General features: G+C 45.8%; 1 protein-coding gene across 8 annotated transcripts in view; it reads right to left on the reverse strand.

The window, feature by feature from the left end:
• The window catches only part of LIMCH1 (LIM and calponin homology domains 1), a 339903-nt gene that overhangs the window by 54814 nt on the left and 265437 nt on the right, over positions 1–19652 (reverse strand). For 5 of the 8 annotated variants that reach the window (XM_045996134.1, XM_045996141.1, XM_045996159.1 and 2 more), the window contains 4 exons: positions 8010–8045; positions 3083–3209; positions 1535–1692; positions 909–1317 (listed from right to left, as the gene is read on the reverse strand). In XM_045996134.1, coding sequence (XP_045852090.1) covers positions 909–1317; positions 1535–1692; positions 3083–3209; positions 8010–8045 — 730 coding nt within the window. Of the gene's footprint in view, positions 1–908; positions 1318–1534; positions 1693–3082; positions 3210–8009; positions 8046–12425; positions 12687–13128; positions 13241–13349; positions 13466–14780; positions 15111–15631; positions 15869–18524; positions 18828–19652 lie in introns of all 8 variants that reach the window. The other 3 variants (XM_045996150.1, XM_045996177.1, XM_045996128.1) reach the window with 2 other exon arrangements.

The following is a 19652-nucleotide window of genomic DNA, read 5'->3' on the forward strand; positions in this document are numbered from 1 at the left end:
GGATTCCCTTCTTTTGTTCTATCAAAGCCTAAGGCACAGACTTTCAAGATCCATTCCGAGTTACTTAATCAGAAATTATGTATACAGTTTGGTTCCCTCTGAAATTCAATAGGAAGATACACGACATCACATTGCTCAACTAGTTTAGCCAAGCAAACTTTCTTTATAGTCATGTGTCCCTGTCTCCTGCTGATGAATTCCACCTCTGTCTTCTATTAAGAACCCATGTGGTGTGCAGGGACAATGAGAACTGATTTTTCTTTGTAGTCAGAAGAGCTTAAGTCAAAGAACGAGTGTTTCCTCATGATGTGAGGGAAACCACTGGAAATTGAGGCAGTGAAAAGACGTTTGGTGGTCATTGGTTCTTTGGTTCTGGAACATTACTTTACACAGTCATTGGTAGCAAACAACCTAGTTTCTTTCCGCTTTAAAAATATTTGTAAAACCCTGTCTCATCTGAGAAACAAATCCATCCCATGCTCCTAATTATTCCTTATACGGTCTCTTTTCTTTTGCAATTGGAGCATCTTTCTGGATATGATGTCAAATTCTTTAAAAAGAAGAAGTAGCTGCAGATAGTTCTACTTAAACCAAAGGCAATGACAATGTTGTTTGGAGGAATTCGCTGTACCTCCACAGAGCTGGAGATCCCCAAGGTCTTACTGAATTAAGGGTTGGGGACCACTACTCTAGAGAGACACGCCATTACATCAAACTGGGAAACACACCTGGCTCCTTTAACTATTTGCAAAGCGAATCTCCTGAGACATAAACTTCACAGTCATCAACGGGAATACATTGCGTTTCCATTTGATCAACAGAATTGCATCTTCTTGGGGGCAAGATGCTTCTTTCCGCTATTTACCCGGGGTTCGCTTTTGGTTCTCCTCTTAAGGAATGTATCCTACCTTAAAGGTCTTCAGAACCTCTTGCGAGTTTTTGGGCTGGGAATAAGGCTTGGGTGTCAGCATAGGCACAGCTTTGGGGGTGACAGTTTTGCTTGGAGACCCGCTGCTTGCTGGCGCGCTGGTGTCCAGAACGCTGGTCCGAGCAATGGTGGTCTCCACGGTGGCAGTGAACTTGGGTGGGGGCAGTGACTGTCGCCGCAGGTACTTCATGGGGCTAGGGTCATTCAGGAAGGGGGTTAAATTTGGCTCTGTGGAATGGCTTCTTTCCAGAATTTTTGGCATCTCCAAGCGTTCGAGAACAGCCTCGCTGATGGTGAACCGCTCGATGTATTGTTGAAGGATCCCCTCTGCCTCTTCCTGGGACCGTGCGTTCTTATAGGCTTCATGCAACTCCCTCTCTCGCCGCTCTCTAAAGGACGGGTGAGGGAGGGGAAGCAAGCACAGAGTCAACCGTCACAACAATCCCAAAGAAGACCTTGGCAGCAGCCAAGGCTGAGCCCAAGGGGGAGCCCAGGCAGTGTGTGATATTGGCATCAGAGCCTTTGTGATAACCAACGATTTTTAGAAAGAGCACATCTAGATACCATTGCACATGGAAAACAACAACAACAACAGAAAGGACTCACTTTTCTTGAACAATTTCTCTGTAAGTTTTGATGCTTTTCCTTCGTTCACTTGTTCCATCCTCTCCAGCCAGTAACTTCTCCATTTTCTTCCTTTCTTCCTCTTTCTTGATTAAGTCCTGAGAAGCACTTCTTCTACGGCTCTTCCAGCGAGCCAGGTCCTAGGGGGTAGGGGGCGAAGGGTCAACAGAACGGACTTCCACAGGCCTGCACACAATTCCGTTTCGACTCTGCAGAGTGGAGTGGGCACTGACTATGGGCCTGGCACGATGTGAGGCCATGTCTCCTCAATCCAGGGTAAGTCTGGTGGGAACAGGAATGCCTCAGAGGCAGGAAGCATTCCCATAGAACCACAGTATCCAGAGCGGGCCGGCACCCTCATTTAAACATGGTAATAGGAACTATGCAATCACATCTCACATCAGCTGCTAAATTTTAAAGTATTGCTTCACAGGGCACCGTAAGAAGCTTCGTTTCCTCCAGTGTATGACCTGCACATTGTGAACGGACTTGCTGACAAGAGAATGGGAGGAATCAACCGCAGACCGACACAATTCCCTCAGGGAAGGAACAAAAGGCAGAAATAATGATTTCTGGGATGCTGGAGTCAGGTGGGCGGGATGGAAGCTGCGGGAGAGGATCTCGGTGCCACCTGTTCCCATGCTTTGGGATCTCGGGCACATTTGTCAGCCTCTCTACACCTCCGTGTCCTGATCCCTAATATGAGGATGACAATGACAGGTCCTCTTCCCAGCCTATGGCAGGGGTTAAATGACATAGTGCCTACAAGGTGCCAGCTCGAGAAATGGTAGACCCGATTCTTACTACATTTCATGGACTTTAACTTTTCTGACTGATGGTGCAGTCAAATCTGCAAAGGCAACCTCAGAGAGCTCTGGGAGGCCCACAGGGAAGAATCCATGCTCCCTCCCGTCATCCCCATCTCCCAGCTGTTCTCCGCGCTGGCTCCTCCCAGGTTCTCATCCTGGCTCCCTCCCTCCCTAGCTGTGAGGCTTTGGACAAGTTACTCAGCTGTTTTGGGACTCATCTGTGGAACTGAGGACGGTACTAGCTGCTAACTCACTGAGTCACTAAAGAAATGGAAGAAAGCCTACACACAAGGCAGTCAGAACAGTGTCTGTGACTGGTACGCTTCTGACATTGGCGCCTACCGTTGCCGTCGGCAGCAGACACATTATCCATTTCAATATAGCATCTCGAAAGACAGTGCATCTTCAATTCTACGTCCCATGCCAGGCGCTTCCCACCTGCACCCCACCCCCTCTCTTTGTGGCCACCTTCTAGCAGGGGGGACTTGGGCAGTACCTGTCTGCGTCCTTCACTCTTCACCTTCCATGTTGTCATTTACCTTCCTTGAATTCCCATACCTCATGTGTCCCTGTTTGAAATCCCCCAGGGGCTCCCTTCCCCTGCCTGGCTTTCAAGTCCAAATCTACCCGCCCCACCTTACTTCCTGCTGGGGGGGGAGGGGGCTCTAGCCCACGATGCTGGGCAGCCTCCCCGAGGCCCATGGCCTTGGCCGGCACTCACATCTTGCCATTTGTCGTCCTCTTCCCGCAGCTGGTTATTTATCAGCTGTAGCTGCTCCTGGCGGGCCCTGCTGTGTGGCTGCACCGTGGCCTCCTCCTCACACCGCATGTCAAACATACTCGTGCTCCTGAGTGTGGAAAGAGGAGAGACAAAAATGGACCGGTGCCCGGGGTGTGCTCTGCGCGTTCTGCCGCGCGGGGGCGCTGCCGCGCTGGCCAAACGGCCCCTTTCCCTCCGCAGCTCAAGGCAGCAGCGCCACGCGGCGTGTTGCGAAGCCCCAGCGGCAGCCCACATGCTGGCACCCCTGCCTCTTCTCCTTTTGCCACCAAAGCCAAAAGGGGACCATCTTTGCCTTCAGGGGTGGCTGCAGCAAGTCAATGAATTTTTTTTAAAGATTTTACTTATTTATTTGAAGAGAGAGTGAGAGACACAAGCAGGCAGAGCAGCAGAGGCAGAGGGAGAAGCAGGCTCCCCACTGCATCGTGCAGGGAGCACGATGCGGGGCTGGATCCCAGGACACTGGGATCATGACCTGAGCCAAAGGCAATCGCTTAACCACCTGAGCCACCCAGGCGCCCCAAGTCAAAATAATTTTATACGTAGGTGCCAAAACATGTTTACATAAGAGCTAGCCAAACGTATTTGGAGCTCTGGCTCTTCTCGTTTGGAAATGTGTTAGGAAACAAAATGCAGAGAATTAAAATGGATAACGTGGAGAGAATTTATGGGCAAGGAGGGTGGCATTCCGTGAGGCAAAACTTTATTACGGTAAATGCTTGTGTAACGAGCTGTCCTACGTGCTTTCTCCATTAAGGCAGTTTCTCCACTTTCAAAAAAACCATCCAGCCTCAAGTCTAAGATGCCCAGCTTCTCATACGGAAGTTTCTGAATTGCGGATGCATCCAAGAACTATGCATTAGCGATTCATATGTTTGCTACGGTTATTGCTACTTCCTGTAAAAACGCCCATAAATTGGAAGTGCAGTTGATAGCATCTCAGAATCAAGAAAATAAGGTATTTTATCGTAAGATTAAGGAATAAAATACATAAATCAGTCTATACTTTGCATCTGAATATTCTCACAAGCATTTTTACCTCATTTTTGTCAGGATACTTCTGAGTTTACTCTTTTACAAGAAGCAGCTTGGGGAAAGCAATTCTTTTAAGCCCTTAGGCTGTACATATTACTGATATGTTCCATAGGATCTTATTAAATGTTGGGCAAGACCATAGGGCCTCTTCTGTGGTGCTTACACAGACCTTTGTTACAGCAAAAGCTGAAGCAGCAAGATGAAGACAGAAATAAAAACCAAAGCAAAATCCTCAAAGAAATGAGCTCTGGGGCCAAGTGGGTTACACAGTCCAAAAGCAAGAAATGGAAATTCACTGTTAAACTCTAAGAACAGAAGACTATGACAGTCCATTTTTGAAGCCAGCTTAACACAAAGAAAAGGAAAAGCCATGCACTTAGACACCACTTATTTCTAGACATCATCGATGATGTCCCAAATAGTTCTCCCCGTGGGGAGACAATGGACAGCAGCAGCGTTCCTGGATGCCAGTGGGGTCCTGAGCAGACAGCCTCTCTGGAAAGGGAACACAGATCCCCAGTGCAATGGCTGCCGGCTTCATTCCGATGCATTCAAAATGAACTGCATGACTTTGTTGGGTGCCTCTTCTTCCTTCTCTCTAGGTGTTGGACTATTTACGTTTGACCTAAGAGAGCTAAAACTGAAGACTGTACTTGCAATCTGTCTTACCCAAGAGTATTCGAGTACTCTGACTGCATAGAAGGACCTTTCCCTGAGGTCTGCTTGGCACAAATATGACAGACCACCACGGGGAACTGCCCCTAGGTACCCAGTGGATAGTGTCGACTATGGCAAATACGTCTTCTAGAAAGATAAACTGCGGTCCTCCAAGGGGGCGGGGGGCTGTGATTTTTTCATTTATTTTAGATATTTATTAAGGTTGTTTAAGAAAGATTTGAGAATTTGCAGAGGTACACAGAAAAGCCTAACCTCACGGTTTTTTGGTTTTGTTTGTTTGTTTTTAAAACATCATGGATGAAAATTCACTTGAGTAGCTTTCCAGAAAGAGACCGAAATGTATTCCATTCCTGGAGCCAGGTCTTCTTCTGGAACCCCAGGAAAAAAAACGGCGGCCTTCTCCAAGATTTGGGATCTGGTTATGTCACTCGGAAAAGAATGGGAGCAAGGCCTTGAGAAGTGCCGCCTTCTGTCCTGGGGTCCTATCTCTGTTGCCACCAGGAAATTCTCATGACCCCAGCCCAAAGGTGGCCAAAAGCTGGTTAGTGAAATAAAAAGAGAAACTCAGGTTTGCCCTCTCATATACCAGGAAGTACTATTTTTCCCCAGAGTGGTTTGATTTTGTTTTAAAGAAATTCCAGCAACCTGACCAAAAAAGAACTAACCGAACTATGAGTTATGTCTTTATGCCATTTCAGAAAAAGGAACTAAGCAAGTTGAAAATTGATAATACAAGACAGAAAATGGGCTGAGTCACCATTCAGAAAATGTCCCTTACTTCAGAGGTTGGACTCAGCCTCCAAAATGAAGAAGTGTGTGTTGGTGGGGGGGTGGGGGGGATGCGGGGTGTGTGCAGGGTGGGGGATCCTGGAGGAGTCCAGGCTCCAGATTATTAATGTGGCTTCCTCTCAGCATTTGCTCTCAGCCCATGCCTTGTGCTGCTGGGATAAGGGTCCTGGCTGCCACCCTCAGAGTCTCCCATGAAGGTGAGGTGGCACTTTTGAGGGCCAGGATGAAATCACCTCCAGGAAAGCCTGGAAACTGTTTCTGGGCCAGGTCAGAGGTGAGGGAATTAGGAATAAAACAGCCTCCAGCTCTCACGGTGCACAGGCTCCGTTGGTGGGCAGAGCCTTGGGACGGGAGGAGCGTGCACGTGAAGAAAAGGGCCAGAAGGGGAAACTGTATCTACGGAAACATTTTTGGCTTGCTGGGAGGCGGAAATCTCTGCTTGCCTGTGTGGTAGGTCTGCCCCCGACCTGCATTTTCCTGAAAGGGCACATCTTTTTTTGATTGGACTGTTTTTAAGAACGTGCCAGTTCTGAATAAATAGAGCCTGTGGCAATAATTGCCCTTAAAGATTTTGGGAAAGGGAGAGAGTGGGGAGAATACACTAAACACATAATGAATATCTATTTGAAACTTTGCATTTTGTGCCCCACATGGCTTCATGTAAGTTGCGTCTACTCCCAAGAAGGAAATTCGGCACTTTGGATACTCCCAGGTCAGACCTCTGGAAAAGAAGTTCCTTTTACTCTTCTTAGTCCATGAGGCCACGTTTTGTAAGTCTGGGGCAGAGAAGGGAGACCCCACCTCCACTGCCCTGAAAAAAATCATTCACTTTTCCCGAGGGTGAGGTTTCATATTCAAGGTACAGGCAAGATTCAAACGCTCCTTCCCATGGCTTCCTTTCTTCCACTTTTTGGGGATTTCCCAGAGATCCATCCTAGGCCAACTGCCCAGGGGGCCTTGCACTGATGAAGAATAAATCCATCCCATCAAAATGTTTTTGTGAACCAAATCAAAGTAGCGTTTTGCCTATCATGTTAGATAATCTTCCTTTCAGTGCGTACTAAATATCGCCAGTGCAGATTTTCAATGTCATAATGGGGGCTCAATTTTACAGTTTTACAGACTTACTTAACTCCACACAGTCTGCCAAGCTCGGGGGAATTTGGTTTTGAGACATGACTGTGCTGCACGTCAGGACACAAAGCCATCAGAGATGGCACACTGGGAACATATCCTGACACCCGAGGCAGCCCGCTTGGCGCTAGGACAAACCAAGCTGACCTCTTGAACACAGTCGAGGAAAAGGTACTGAAAACTGGGGTTACTTGGGAAACTGGGGAAACTGAGAAATCTGGGGGCCCAGTCTCCTTGTCGTTGGTGGCAATGACTTTTGTGTTTTGTACCCTTATTTAAAGACTCCTCACTTGGTGACTGAAATGTCTTAGGCCAGCATGTGCTCTTCTGATGGCCCGTACTCCCGCCAGCACACGGACTGGTCCTCCCAGAGACACCAGGCTCAGCAGGGCCACTGACAATGGAATTAGGTATTAATTAGGTTTCTCAAAGCACAGATTTACTCAACTCTGAGAAAGCCAGTATTGTGCCAAGAAAACGTTTGCCTTGGATATCTGCTTCAGAATGCTCCACAGATGGGAAATCCACTTCTGAAACAGTTCATGTGGTCACAAATGAGAGAGTGTTGGCCCCTTCTCAAATTTGGATGTGAGGCGGAATTAGGGAATGAGCCTCTGAGAGGAGAGGAAACGAAGGAGCTGGGAGAGGAAGGCCAAGTCATGTTTGACATCCTGACTCCGTGCGATGCCGCAGAACTAGAGCACAACCCCAATTTTCTGGTCTTGAGCATCCCACAGTTACATTATTCCAACCTGGGAGGAACTCGGGCTCCTGATTCTATCATTAGTGGTTCAGGATTTGTTTTCTTAGCTCAAAACAAAACAAAACAAAACAAAAAAGCCAGGGCCATGAGAATGACTCGCCTCATTGTTAACTCCAAGCCCTAACATATCAGGAATTAAATGCAAAAACACAGAATCATTCTGTGGTTCAGAAGGGGTACCAACATCCAGACCGTAAGACCAGCCTCCCCATGCCATGTCTATGAAAAGCAAATGTTAAGTTTAAGCGGCAGCTGTGTATTAGAATCATGCTTGAGTTACTCTTTCATTCATCTCTCCTGCACAGAACATATGTTCTGCATTCCAACTTCAAGTGCTTTTCCGAGGCTGCGTGAGTTGGTTAGCTGCTCAGTTCACTGTCGCATTAATTGCATTTCAATTAGTGGTAAGTATGGGAAACATGCAGTTTAAGCTAGTCATTAATGGATTCCTACAAACACAAGACAACTTACTCTGCGTCATCAGACACAGGAGTTCTCGGACCGTATCTACAAGACCAAATACAAAATTAGAGGATGGGAAAGACAGAAGGTTAGCTCTGTAACCCAAGCTGGCGATAAACATTACCGGCGACATATTTGCGTGCCAAACCTTTTTTGCCAATCGCGCTGGAAGAGAAGCGTCGTGACATAATTAGCAGCATTTATTAACTTCTGGAAATGAAAGAACAGTCTTGACATTGCCCAAGAATGCAAAATGTGTATTAAAACGCAGAGGAGAGATGAAAATAATCCCCACGCTACCCACAAAAAAAGAGTCTGTTCAAAATAAACATAAGAAGGGTTAGGTGCAACCCACAATGTTTAGAGAAGGTAGTTTAAGGGGGGGTGGGGGGAGCCAAACTTGTAAATCGTTCACAAACAGTTAAACCGTTCATGCCTTTGTGTTTGCCAGTAATGGGCTGTAATGGACACCCAACATAGAAGCACACGCTTACTGACCCTTTCCCTGATGTGTTAATGCATTTGCACGAATGACATCAAAGAGCGTTTCTGCAGTTTTCTGAAAGCAAACCAGAGCTTCAACCAGAACCCCAATCAGTGCCTTCCGCATGCATTTGACAAAAACCACAATTCCTAGAAAACTGGCAGCCTTAATGAAAGCCAGACTTGGATAATATTCCATAACTTGAAAAACCAAAGTTTTCCTTTTTACGGTCTTTTATATTCTTCTGATTGTTTAGATCTACAAAGTTGTACCTTCTGCAGGACAGACACTTTAAGTTTTAATGCATCTGATAAAGTGAAGAAAAAGGTTAAATTAGAAAAAAGAAATGAGGACATTGCACAGGCATATTTTAAAGCACATTTTAAAAAAGCAGCTTCCACCAATGACTATCTCTACAGCAAAGAGAAATGTTAAGAGAAGGTTCTTACCTATGCCCTCAAACGCAGTTCATTTCTGCACTCCAATGGTGGACAAAGAATTATTTGAGCAAAGAAAAAAGGTCCTGCTTTCAGTTTCCAGTAAATTAAATTTTGTGGTTTTCAGCAAAAATTACCTAGTCTCGTGTTCAGTTTCATAACAGTTCATGGGGAAAAGAGTCATTTCTAGAGATGTCTTCCTCTAATCTTGGGGAAAACACCCTGGAATGAATGGGTGTGCGCGCACCCCCCCCCCAAACACCCTTCTCTCTTACTTGCTTTTATCATTCTAGAACAGTCTGCATTCATGCATTCATTAATAATTGTTTTCATTCACAGCAAACACAACCACACCAGTGCAAGACCCAAAGTCTCTGTTGAAATGGCCCAAAGGTTTGTGGGTATTTCTCTTCTGGCAGTTAAGATTCAGTTTCTGTTTTTCCAGCGGATAGTTTCCGAAGGGGCTAAAGTTTAACCCAATACACTCAATTTTCTAAAAACACTCCTACATTTGGAATCGATGACCAACGGATTCCTCCACAGTCCAGGGAGAGTGCATGGATCAATATCTGCCGGTTCATAGGCCTACTGGAGCAGGCTTACTCAAATCCAGTGTTTTCTAAATTACCTATGGAGGACAGCAGAGAACTTCTGCCTAGTTAACCAAGAAATAATGAACTAGTAGGATGTGTTTTGTGTCTCGATCTGAATATTTCTGTCATGTGTTATTGAAGGAGACTATACATACAGAGGGACACCGGCCACACACATACCCCTTGGTGAATCTATACAACCCAGACATAGCCAGAGACCAGTGTCCAGTGTTCTGTGCTATGTAAATAGTATGTATCCCTTCCAGTCTGGCTCCTCAAGTCCATTTTGTTGATGATATTCAGCTGTATCTTGTTGTAGCAATGGAGGCTATATTTGAATTTACACTGCTTCTATGCAAAATACTCAACAGCCTTTCACGGACATCTCTGCCAACAAATGTGGATTCGCGCTAAAGTGTAAGCTCCACGAGGAGCTCTTTTCTGGGCTCCCTGAACAGCGACCAGACGAGGTCCTCCATTTAGTATTGAGCACTTACTGGATGCTATGGAAATTGAAGAGAAAAGAACAGCTTAGTCTTTGAAGATAACCTTCATTTACCCTTTTACTATACACTCATGGATTTCAGGAATCACCTCCTAATTCATTAGATTTAAGAGGGCATCCATTTAAGCAGAACTGTCTTTGCAGTTAAGGAGAAGGTAATTAGAGCTTGGGCTTCAAGTGACTTTCTCCTCTGTTCTATGGGAAACCGGAAAGTAAAGGTAAGTTTTTAAAAAGTCACTAATAAAGAGATTTTAAAAAATAATACAAAGTAGTTGAGTCAATAGGTATAAAATGGGTCAGACAAATCACAGTTGGTATAAGCATCCTAACAGAAAGAAAAAAAAAAGGGAGATGAAAAGGCAATGAATAAAGTTCAATTCTGAGGGTAGGGATATTTAGAAAGATGAAGAGAATATTCTGTGCATCTATTTCATGTATGTAACTTTTGGCACTAATCAAGCATTTTGGGATCAGTAATTAGCTGATTCTATACCTCCATATTGTGAACTGGCACTGCTTCATTTGAAGTGAGAGGGGAAAAAAAAATGGGTCTCTTGCTCATTTAAAATTACCCCCTAGCACCCAGCCCTGTGTTTTACACATAGTAGTTACTCAATAAATAGTTGTGGAAAAGAAACATGAATTCCCAAAGCGTTTGCCCCCTCAGTCACACAACTGGGACATGCAGCACATGGGACCACATCTCTTTCTGCTCAAACTAGCCATTCATTCTCATTTGGATCTAAAAAGGACTTTCTCTGAATCACAGAGGGACAGTCACAGTGACAGGGAATTCATCAGACTGCCACCGTTTCCTCTAGTAACCAGTGCGGGCCACGTGCTAGAGGGGGAACGTGGCCTTCTGCTCAGGCAGGGCTGGATCTGAAGGTTGGATCTGTAATGACCAGTTGTGTGGACATGGGCCTCCGTTCCCTAATTGCAAAATGCAGATGAAAATTCTTCCTCTCAAAGGTCATGCGAGGAAAAACTCAGTGGGAAAACACCCGGAAAGGGTAGGCAGCCATGGGCCCCACTTCCTTCTTCCCTTTCATGCTCACTTGCTTTACAGCAGCCCAAGACACCGGGGCCACGCTATGTCAGGGTATCTGGAAAGTGAGTGAGGGTGGTGGACGGGCCGATCAGTCAGTCCCTCTGTCACAAACCAGCCCTGACTGGCCCTGACCAGCCGGGATCCACTCACACGTTTCTCTGTCCATGGCCCTACCTGTGAATTGCCAGAAGGTGAGCTAGAGGGAGCAGCCACCCCTTGAAAGGGCTACAGAGCACTCTGCACTATAAAACAACAAAAACACAGGTCGAAAAGTACCCCAGCCTCCTGAAACCAGCGTTACAACAAGGTTCTGCGACAGTGCTAGGAGAATTCGGAGGCATACACAGCACAGATTAAATCTAGGTCAGAAAGATAGATGGGATCTTCATTTCAAAATTTGGGTGTTACTTAAGGTTTTCCCTGATTCCCATCCTAGCCTCTGACTCGCTACTTTTAGGGTCCTTCATGAACCGGAACCCCGCTGCTTCCTGTTTTCTAGTGGATCCTGTCATTATGCCCAACACCTCTCACTTTTATTCCACTTAGATCTGGGAGACCCTACTTTTAACAAAAATGTATCACTCTCATTAAATGGCAACAGAGGCTTTAACATTTAGGACTTTTAACTATAAACCAGATTATTTCCTTACTTGTTCTTTTTTATTTCAAGATTTTTTTTTTTTTAAATTTGAGAGAGAGAGAGAGACAGAGATAGTGAGACAGAACACAAGAGCAGGGAGGAGAGGGAGAAGCAGGCTCCTCAGTGAGCCGGGAGCCCAACGTGTGGCTCCATTCCAGGTCCCCAGGCTCATGACTTGAGCCCAAGGCTGACGCTTCACCTACTGAGCCACCCAGACTCCCCTCCTTACTCATTCTTTTAAATCAAGTCACAGCATGGAATAGAAATCTTACCTCTAGAAAGCCCTGAGTGTTTGCTAATGTTGAAATGAAATGGAATTACAAATTGGTAAGTGGTATACAACTTCTTTGGACCTGAAGACGTTCCTGGAATCAAAGTGAAATCAAGTAGCTCAGAAAGAAGTTCAATTCCTTTACCTGAGGGCTCCTATATGAGCTAGGAAGAAGTAAGAGTTACCCATTTAGGGGGCCCACAAGATGAGTCAGAAAAAAAAATTGCTGAACAAGAAAATTCACAAATGCATCTTCTTTCCATACCTGCTTATAGGCAAAAAAGGAAAAAAAAATTCTTGGCCAATTTTTATCATTCCATTTCCACAAGCAATCGCAGGTAAGTGGCGCTGAGGTATCATAACGCGTTAATGACATACTCAAAGCATCTACGAAGACTCAGACCGGAAAAACAAAACCACAAAGGCTCAGGAAAATCTGCTGACCTCTTATCCTTCAACAGGGGACCCCTGGCAGATTCCTCCACATCCTGCCGCTTTGCAAATGGAACTGGAAGGAACTGGTTTACGTTGGCTCCCACACGTCTAAGACACATCCCGGTTCTTCTGACCATCATGTCATCTTTTTGTGAGTCATACAACTTTCCTGGGCCTTTCAGTCTGCTGCTGCTCCAGGTAGGAGCTGTCGTCCTCTCCGAGCTCTCTTCTGTCCCCGAAGTCTTGCATTCGGAGGCCAGGGGACACACACTAGGGCAATATTCAGTCCAGCCAGTCAAAGGCCACTTACTGCTAAAGATGTTTTCAGTAGCATCCCCCACTGGCATCAACCCAAGACAGAAGAAGCCAATGTCCTTGGAGGCAGCAGCACACAGAGCAACCGAGTACGAACGCTGTGGGTCTCCATCATGCAACGGGTACTTACACCGGAACAGGTTTCCCTTTCCGGTTTTCAGGATTCCCGAGAATGAAATCTGGCCAGCACCCAACCACATGCAAAGGCTCCCATCTCTACCCAGGGAGGGCACTGAGAGCAGGACTCGGACCCTGGGCTGGGTGCATTCTTTTAAGTGACTGAACTCCACACCACGTCAGTCACCAAGGGCATACTGTGGCTCGAAGCTGTTTTCTGGGGACGCAACAGCCACACACAGCAGAGGCAGCACACCCTGGAAGGCAGGCAAGCGCTCACAGTGGCTGGCCGCTCTCCTCTGATGGCTCAGCCTTTGGCGGCATCTCAGAATCTCTTTGAGCAACTCCTTCCTTCTCTTCCTTGCCATCCTGTGGCAGCTGTTTGCACGTCGCTGAAGCCAGAGAGGACAACTTTACTGCTAGGGAAGAATTCACACCCGAGGCCTTGACCCCACCTGTCATCCTGCACCTCCCGGGAAGGGAGGGAACGTCGCTGCTCACCTTCCTCTGCTCGCGGGTGCTCGCTCAAACTGCAGACGTACTCCTCCTGGGTCTCCAGCACGGGACCCAGCTGCGACACCTTTTTGCAACAGCCCCCTACGCCAGAATTCACTATTCTGTTGACAATCAAGCAGCATTGGTAGCAAGAGAGAAGAGGAAAAAGAATTATGAAAGGACACAACGAATGTTGTTGGGACTGAGAGATTAAGAAGAGTTTGGCTGCTCTCATTCTGGAAGCTGGTTAGTAAGGATGACATACTCAGATGGAGAAAATGGAAGGTGAGCGCCAGCGAGCACCTGAGGAAAGTCAAAGAAGGGCTGGCAAGAGCCTGTCCCCATGGGGCTGAGTGATAGCCCCCTCCATAGTCAAGCACTCAACGATGCATTTCTTACTACCTCCTGACCACCACCCCAGGTCCCTATCAGCCTCTGAAACACCAACTGTATATCTGGTGTGCGTGGATTATTTCTATCTACAGTCTGCTATATTCTATGCTGTCGGCCTAAAGTATTGGATGAAAGACCGTCTGTGTGTCATGGCTCATTCACTGTTGCCTTTGGATTTCAAGGACAGAGCCCAGAGGCGGACATCTTGAGCATTTCTCCTCGCCATGGAGAGTGTTACTTTGCTCCCAACACACAGGTGGAATGGAGGTTCCCAGGACAGTCCAGTGGCTTATAAACCTCCCATACCTGCTTCCTGGAGGAGAGAGCAGCCCACAGAACTGAACCCCCAGGAGAGGACCTGGGAATTCAAAGCCGGAAGGCCTCCAGTGAGGAGGAGAATGGCTGACAGGCCACACGGGCTTCTCCCAGGTGATCCCTCACACATTCAGAGGGCGATTCAGCCAAGGAAACTCTTGACTCATAGGAACCCCAAGAGAGGTGTCTTTTTCCATTCACAATTCATCATACCTTTTTTTTTTTTTTTTAAAGTAGGGGAGGGAAGAGACCATTACTTTCTTTTTGTCTGCTTCAAGGTCCAAATTTGAACTTACGATATTACTATTTTTTTCCTCCCTCCCTGGGATAGGAAAAGAGGGAGGTTGTAGATAAACCTGAACTCTATCAACACTATCTTTAGAAGAAACGCTAGGGTACCATTAAAACATTCCGTCGGGTTCATTTCAGCATTTCCAACTAATAAAATAGTGCTGAATGCAGCCGAGGGAAAAAGGGTCCTTGGCCAAGATTACTGGCATTCCCCGGCGGTGATTCTGGGGACAACGGAATCAAAATGGACACCTGCCATTAACGTTCACACACACGCTCCTCCCCAGGGCGACCCACTGACGTTGCTCCTCTGCCAACCAGCCGAAGAGCCTGTTCCGACTATGGGATCGCCGGAGGTTTCTGAGAGGTGCTTCGACAGACCCTTGCAAAGCAGCAGCGGCTCCCATGCAGGGCTTGGACCCAGACGGAGGAAAGTACCTGTGGTCATTCTGTGCAGTAAGTGTTTGGTCTTTTCCTAAACTGGACGTGGCCACGGAGGAAGGGGAGACAGAGTTAGTTTCGGTCTTGCTGCCACGACTGAGGACTCCTTCCACGTCCTCCCTAGGCCCAGCCTGGCCGATGCTGAGCCGCTTCCATTTCTGCTGATCTATCTCTGTCACGGGTCCAAAGTGCACAAACTTTTGCCGAGGGCTGGAAGCTTTCTTATAGGCCCTCGCTTTGCGGCTGGCAAAATCATCACGAATGGCAGTTTCTGCTTTAATTTCTGGTGATGGCTCAGGGGCACAGATGGGCTCAATATCTCCATCCCTAGTCAGAACCAGAAATGAGTTCCAAAGATTTCTTAGGCAAGTGCAAATTACTAAGAGCCCCCCTCTCCACCTTTGGAATACTAGATTTATGAAAAATACTAATATGGTTAGAGCAGAATTGCTTTTCCATTCATCAAAGGAAGGAATGGTCATTGCCTCGCCTGGCAAATAAGGCCTTAAGCTTCTATGGGCTCAAAATATCCCTTCCAACATCATCAATGATGGCATGAGAAAATCTTAGGTACAGTGAAATAACAAAAATGGGTTAAAAATCATGTAAACAAGCCTATCAAAATTACCTTCCACAGTAGTTGGTTCAATTAAAGAGAATGTTTTCCATCCAGTGATTTGTAACTTTCGGTATTAATAATTTTCAACTCATACAGAATATACTATGTTTTAGGAGGTATTTTTTCTCCAGCCATGAGAGTAAAAAAATGATAGAAGGATAAGCGTTTGATTCCTTCAACATTTAACGAAACTGTTTGCAGGGGAAAATTCAGGAAAAACATGACACACCTCGTCTTTCCTGACACTTTCAGTCTCTCCCACGTCTCCAAGTCCGCTTCTGTGATATTGGAGACTGTGACAAATCTTGGAGCCTCTCGGTGAGGGCCGAGGAGGCCCTGAATTCTCCGCTGAGCCAGGTCATCCCTGTAAAGATCTGGTACCTTCCTCACTCCCTCTTCTGCCGGTTTGCTCTCCTGAGTCCGAGTAATACAGGCCACCATTGACTTCACCTCTTGGCCCTGGTTCCTGTCAGTTTTATCCAGGCCCCCACATCATTGGAAAAATCAGGTTCAAGGCAGGGGAGCAGACAAACAGAATGTCAAGCAAGGAATTTCAGAGGCTAAGGACAGAAGGAAATGATGAAGGCACCTTTCCCTTTCTCAAAAAATTCAGAATCACTGGGAGACTTGATTCATTGTGTCTATGCTACACTTTCAACACTGTAATGAGACGGAGTTTTTTCCAGCAGATGATAATCTCTAGTTTGGTTTAGGAAGAGAAGCCAGGACTTGCTGAAAGACTGCTAAGAATGGTAATGAGATTTCGGTTTGACAGTAACGATGCCCAATTCCCACACTATTCAAGTTACTATAATGAATTCAAGTTTTCTGATTGAATCCCTGAGCCCTCTTGGAATGTCTTTTACCGCACCCGTAAAATGTTAGTAATGAGCTCAGCATGATCCAAATTCTAGGATTAGTTTGGAGATAGCTGGAACATTGTTCACATATTAAATATCTCAACCATAAACTCACAAGTGCCAGGAAGTACATCTAAGTCAATTCCAAACAGAAAGTTTCGACCTTCGAAATCAGTCTCTGCTTCCGGACAGCACTGGTTAGGTCTGACTAATGTAAACTTGAAGATTTACAGAGTGTATCCTCTTCACCTGGACCTAGAGAGTCAATACTCATTTGTTTCTTACGTTAAAAACTAGTCACCTTCACTGATGTTAAAACTGGTATTTTCACCTGTTCTCCCAAGAAGTGGATGTTGGGTGGATGTTACGTTGAACATAAACATTCAATGGCATTAAAAGTCAATTTCTAATGAAATATGCTTCCCAAGATAGAAAAGTTCAAACATCCACATAGAGAGGGCTATTTGTTTTTAAAAAAAGGTATCATCTAAGCCAGAAAACCAAGAGGTAGTCTTTCATTGCCTGGATGATGTGGTATCTTCCAGGACCGTCTACAAGTTAGGAGGGCTACAGAATTTTCTGTTTACTTTCAGTTCGGGAAAGGGGATAAAGGAAAGGCAGGGCCTTCTCTCCTTTCAACTCTCCCTTGATGCTCCCTAGAGAGGTCATGGGCCATCTGAGACTCAGAACCATGTCCCCAAACACAGAGTCAGGTGACAACAGACAAATGAGCCTGGAAATACTGGGAATTAAAATTGCATGCAGGATGGGGCACCTGGATGGCTCAGTGGGTTAAAGCCTCTGCCTTCAGCTCAGGTCATGATCCCAGGGTCCTGGGATTGAGCCCCACTTTGGGTTCTCTGCTTGGCGGGGAGCCTGCTTCCCTTCCTCTCTCTCTGCCTACCTCTGTGCCTACTTGTGATCTCTGTCTGTCAAATAAATAAATAAAATCTTTAAAAAAAAAATTGCACACAGGAGAAAGGGAAAAAGGGAGATGCAAAGCGACTCCTTTTCCTAACTCAAGTTGCTGATTCCCATCCTTGTGCCTTGAGGCTAGTGAATTGTCCAGAAGTCTGTTTAATGCACAACAACAGATCCCTCCTACAAGGCCCTCCTAGAATGGTTTGTTACAAGGCATGACAGAGTGAGAGAGTCCTGAAACTAGAGTGTGTCCTATAAAAAAAATCAGGCCAGGCTTCTGTACTCTAATCCCTGTTCTATATCCATGCATTTTGTACCTGGTACTTCGCAGAACAACAGCAACAATTGTGCAAAACACAGTGAAGACGTTTACATTCTTCATTCAACAGAATTTACAAACCCTGCTACATGAGGGGTACAGAGATGGCAACTTGATGATGCGAATCTCTGATTTTGGTATAAGGAGAAAATACAAGAATGATCTACTCCGTGTGACGAAATTTAGCAAGCTGCCACCTTCAATGCCGTCATTTCCCTCCTAGGATAAGAATCACTGGCCAAAACCCATTTCTCTACAGTTTTCCTTTCTCAAATTAAGAGGATGGGGAAAAGGTTAGGAGAGAGAAACTCATCCAAAAGCAATTTCTAGAATAGAACAAACAGAAGTGTATTATATTTTTGAGAAGTTTTTTGTTTTTGGCTCCAAGCCCAGCGTGGAGCCAACGCAGGGCTCGAACTCATGACCTTGAGATCAAGACCTGAGATCAAGAGTCAGATGCTCAATTGACTGAGCCAGGCATGAACCCTGGTTGTGTGTGTGTGTGTGTGTGTGTGTGTGTGTGTGTGTGTGTGTTTTCATAAGACATATCCATCATTAAATTCTAAGTGATTTTGTTGGTATGTAGAAAGAGAGCAAAACCAATTTTTTTCTCCTCCCAAAATCCAAAAGGAATTAATAAGAGAGAACAGGCTACAGCTACGGAGTGACTGTGTTTTCCATTTCCTGTGAGTGGACTGGACCAGCCTTGGATGGTGGCCACCCCTGATAGGCACTGGTACACTTCTGCCTGTACCAATAATGCCAACCATTTGTGGTGACGTATCTACTGGAACTCAAAAGTGTATTTGATGAATTCAGCCCCATTTTGCACGAGCCCATTCTACTGTCCGCCACGGCATTTAGGGAGACTGGCTATCTGGAGTGCCGTTTCAAAATAAACCACCACTACCGATTATTTATAACAGGGAAAGGAAAGAAAGGAATGGGGGCCTATGACACAAGTCACCTTCACTTAATTATGCTCCCCATCTCACCCACATGAACACACACACAGTGCACACCTTTTATATTCTAGACTTTTCTTTTCTGAAATTCCCTTTGAGAGCTGTTTGCCACTCTCTGATTTCTCTGCCTCTTTTTTTCGGTAAGGCCCATAGAGGAGTTGGTTCAATGGCACCGCTGGCTTGGTCTGGTTCATCCTCACTCTCCTTGCAGCAAAGTCATCTTTCTCAAGATCGGGCTGCCGACGCGCAACTTCCTCTTCTGACTCTGAATCTTTGCCACGTTGGTGGGTCGGGAAAGGGTTTTCTTCGCGAAGGATAATGTCATGAACAGCTTCTTTCTCATTGCTTAATGGCTTGTGACTGATGGAGCAAAATTAAACAGAACTCTCCATGTGATCAGACCAAATGCTTTTTTAAATCCCCAACTCCAGACACACAACTGTGTTGTTAGTGAAAGGTCTTCTCAATATCGTTAGTCTAGATGACATCTGTTCGCTTTTTAGTCCAGAGTTGTAGCGTAGTTAGGGTGGGTTTTAAAACCTTGCTTTTAGCCAGTGACTAGCAATGCTAAAAAGTCATTTAATGGACAGGACCCCATCAGCACCGGCAATGCAGGATCCTAAATGGCTCTGAGAGGGACAATCCGAACTCTTGTCATGACATTGGGAAGAGTAGAAAGTTTTGGTTGTTCTTTTCCCTTTAGCACATTAGCAATGCACCCAACAGGTCCCCAGTTTGTTTCTGAGTGGTAGGGCAACAATTTGAGCCACTAAGAAACTGATCTGGAAGAAAGCTAATGCGTGCAGTTGCATGACAGCAAACCTAGACTATGTACCCGGTTGTGAAGTATGAGGAAGGTCTTTCAGCAGAGCTGAGCTCAACTGAAGCATTGGGAAGGGTATATGACCAGGAACAGGATGGACCCAGGCCACAAATGCTTCTCTTCCCCTGGACCCTCCCACGAGCAGCTCTGTCTTCTTCTAGTAAATTCTTCTACCCCAATGACTGTCCACCTCTCAGCTCTTCTTCGTCATATGCTAGATGTCAAGTCAATTGTGGTAAAACAGCCAAAATGGCTAAAAAATTACTACTTTGTGCTATTCCCATTTTCAAAGAGATGTTGAAGACCTCAAACTTTTAAATTCCTGAATGTGGTTTAATGGTGAAATATAGGACTTTCCACTC

Source organism: Meles meles, chromosome 2 (assembly GCF_922984935.1).
Source record: "Meles meles chromosome 2, mMelMel3.1 paternal haplotype, whole genome shotgun sequence".
Classification (NCBI taxonomy): domain Eukaryota; kingdom Metazoa; phylum Chordata; class Mammalia; order Carnivora; family Mustelidae; genus Meles; species Meles meles.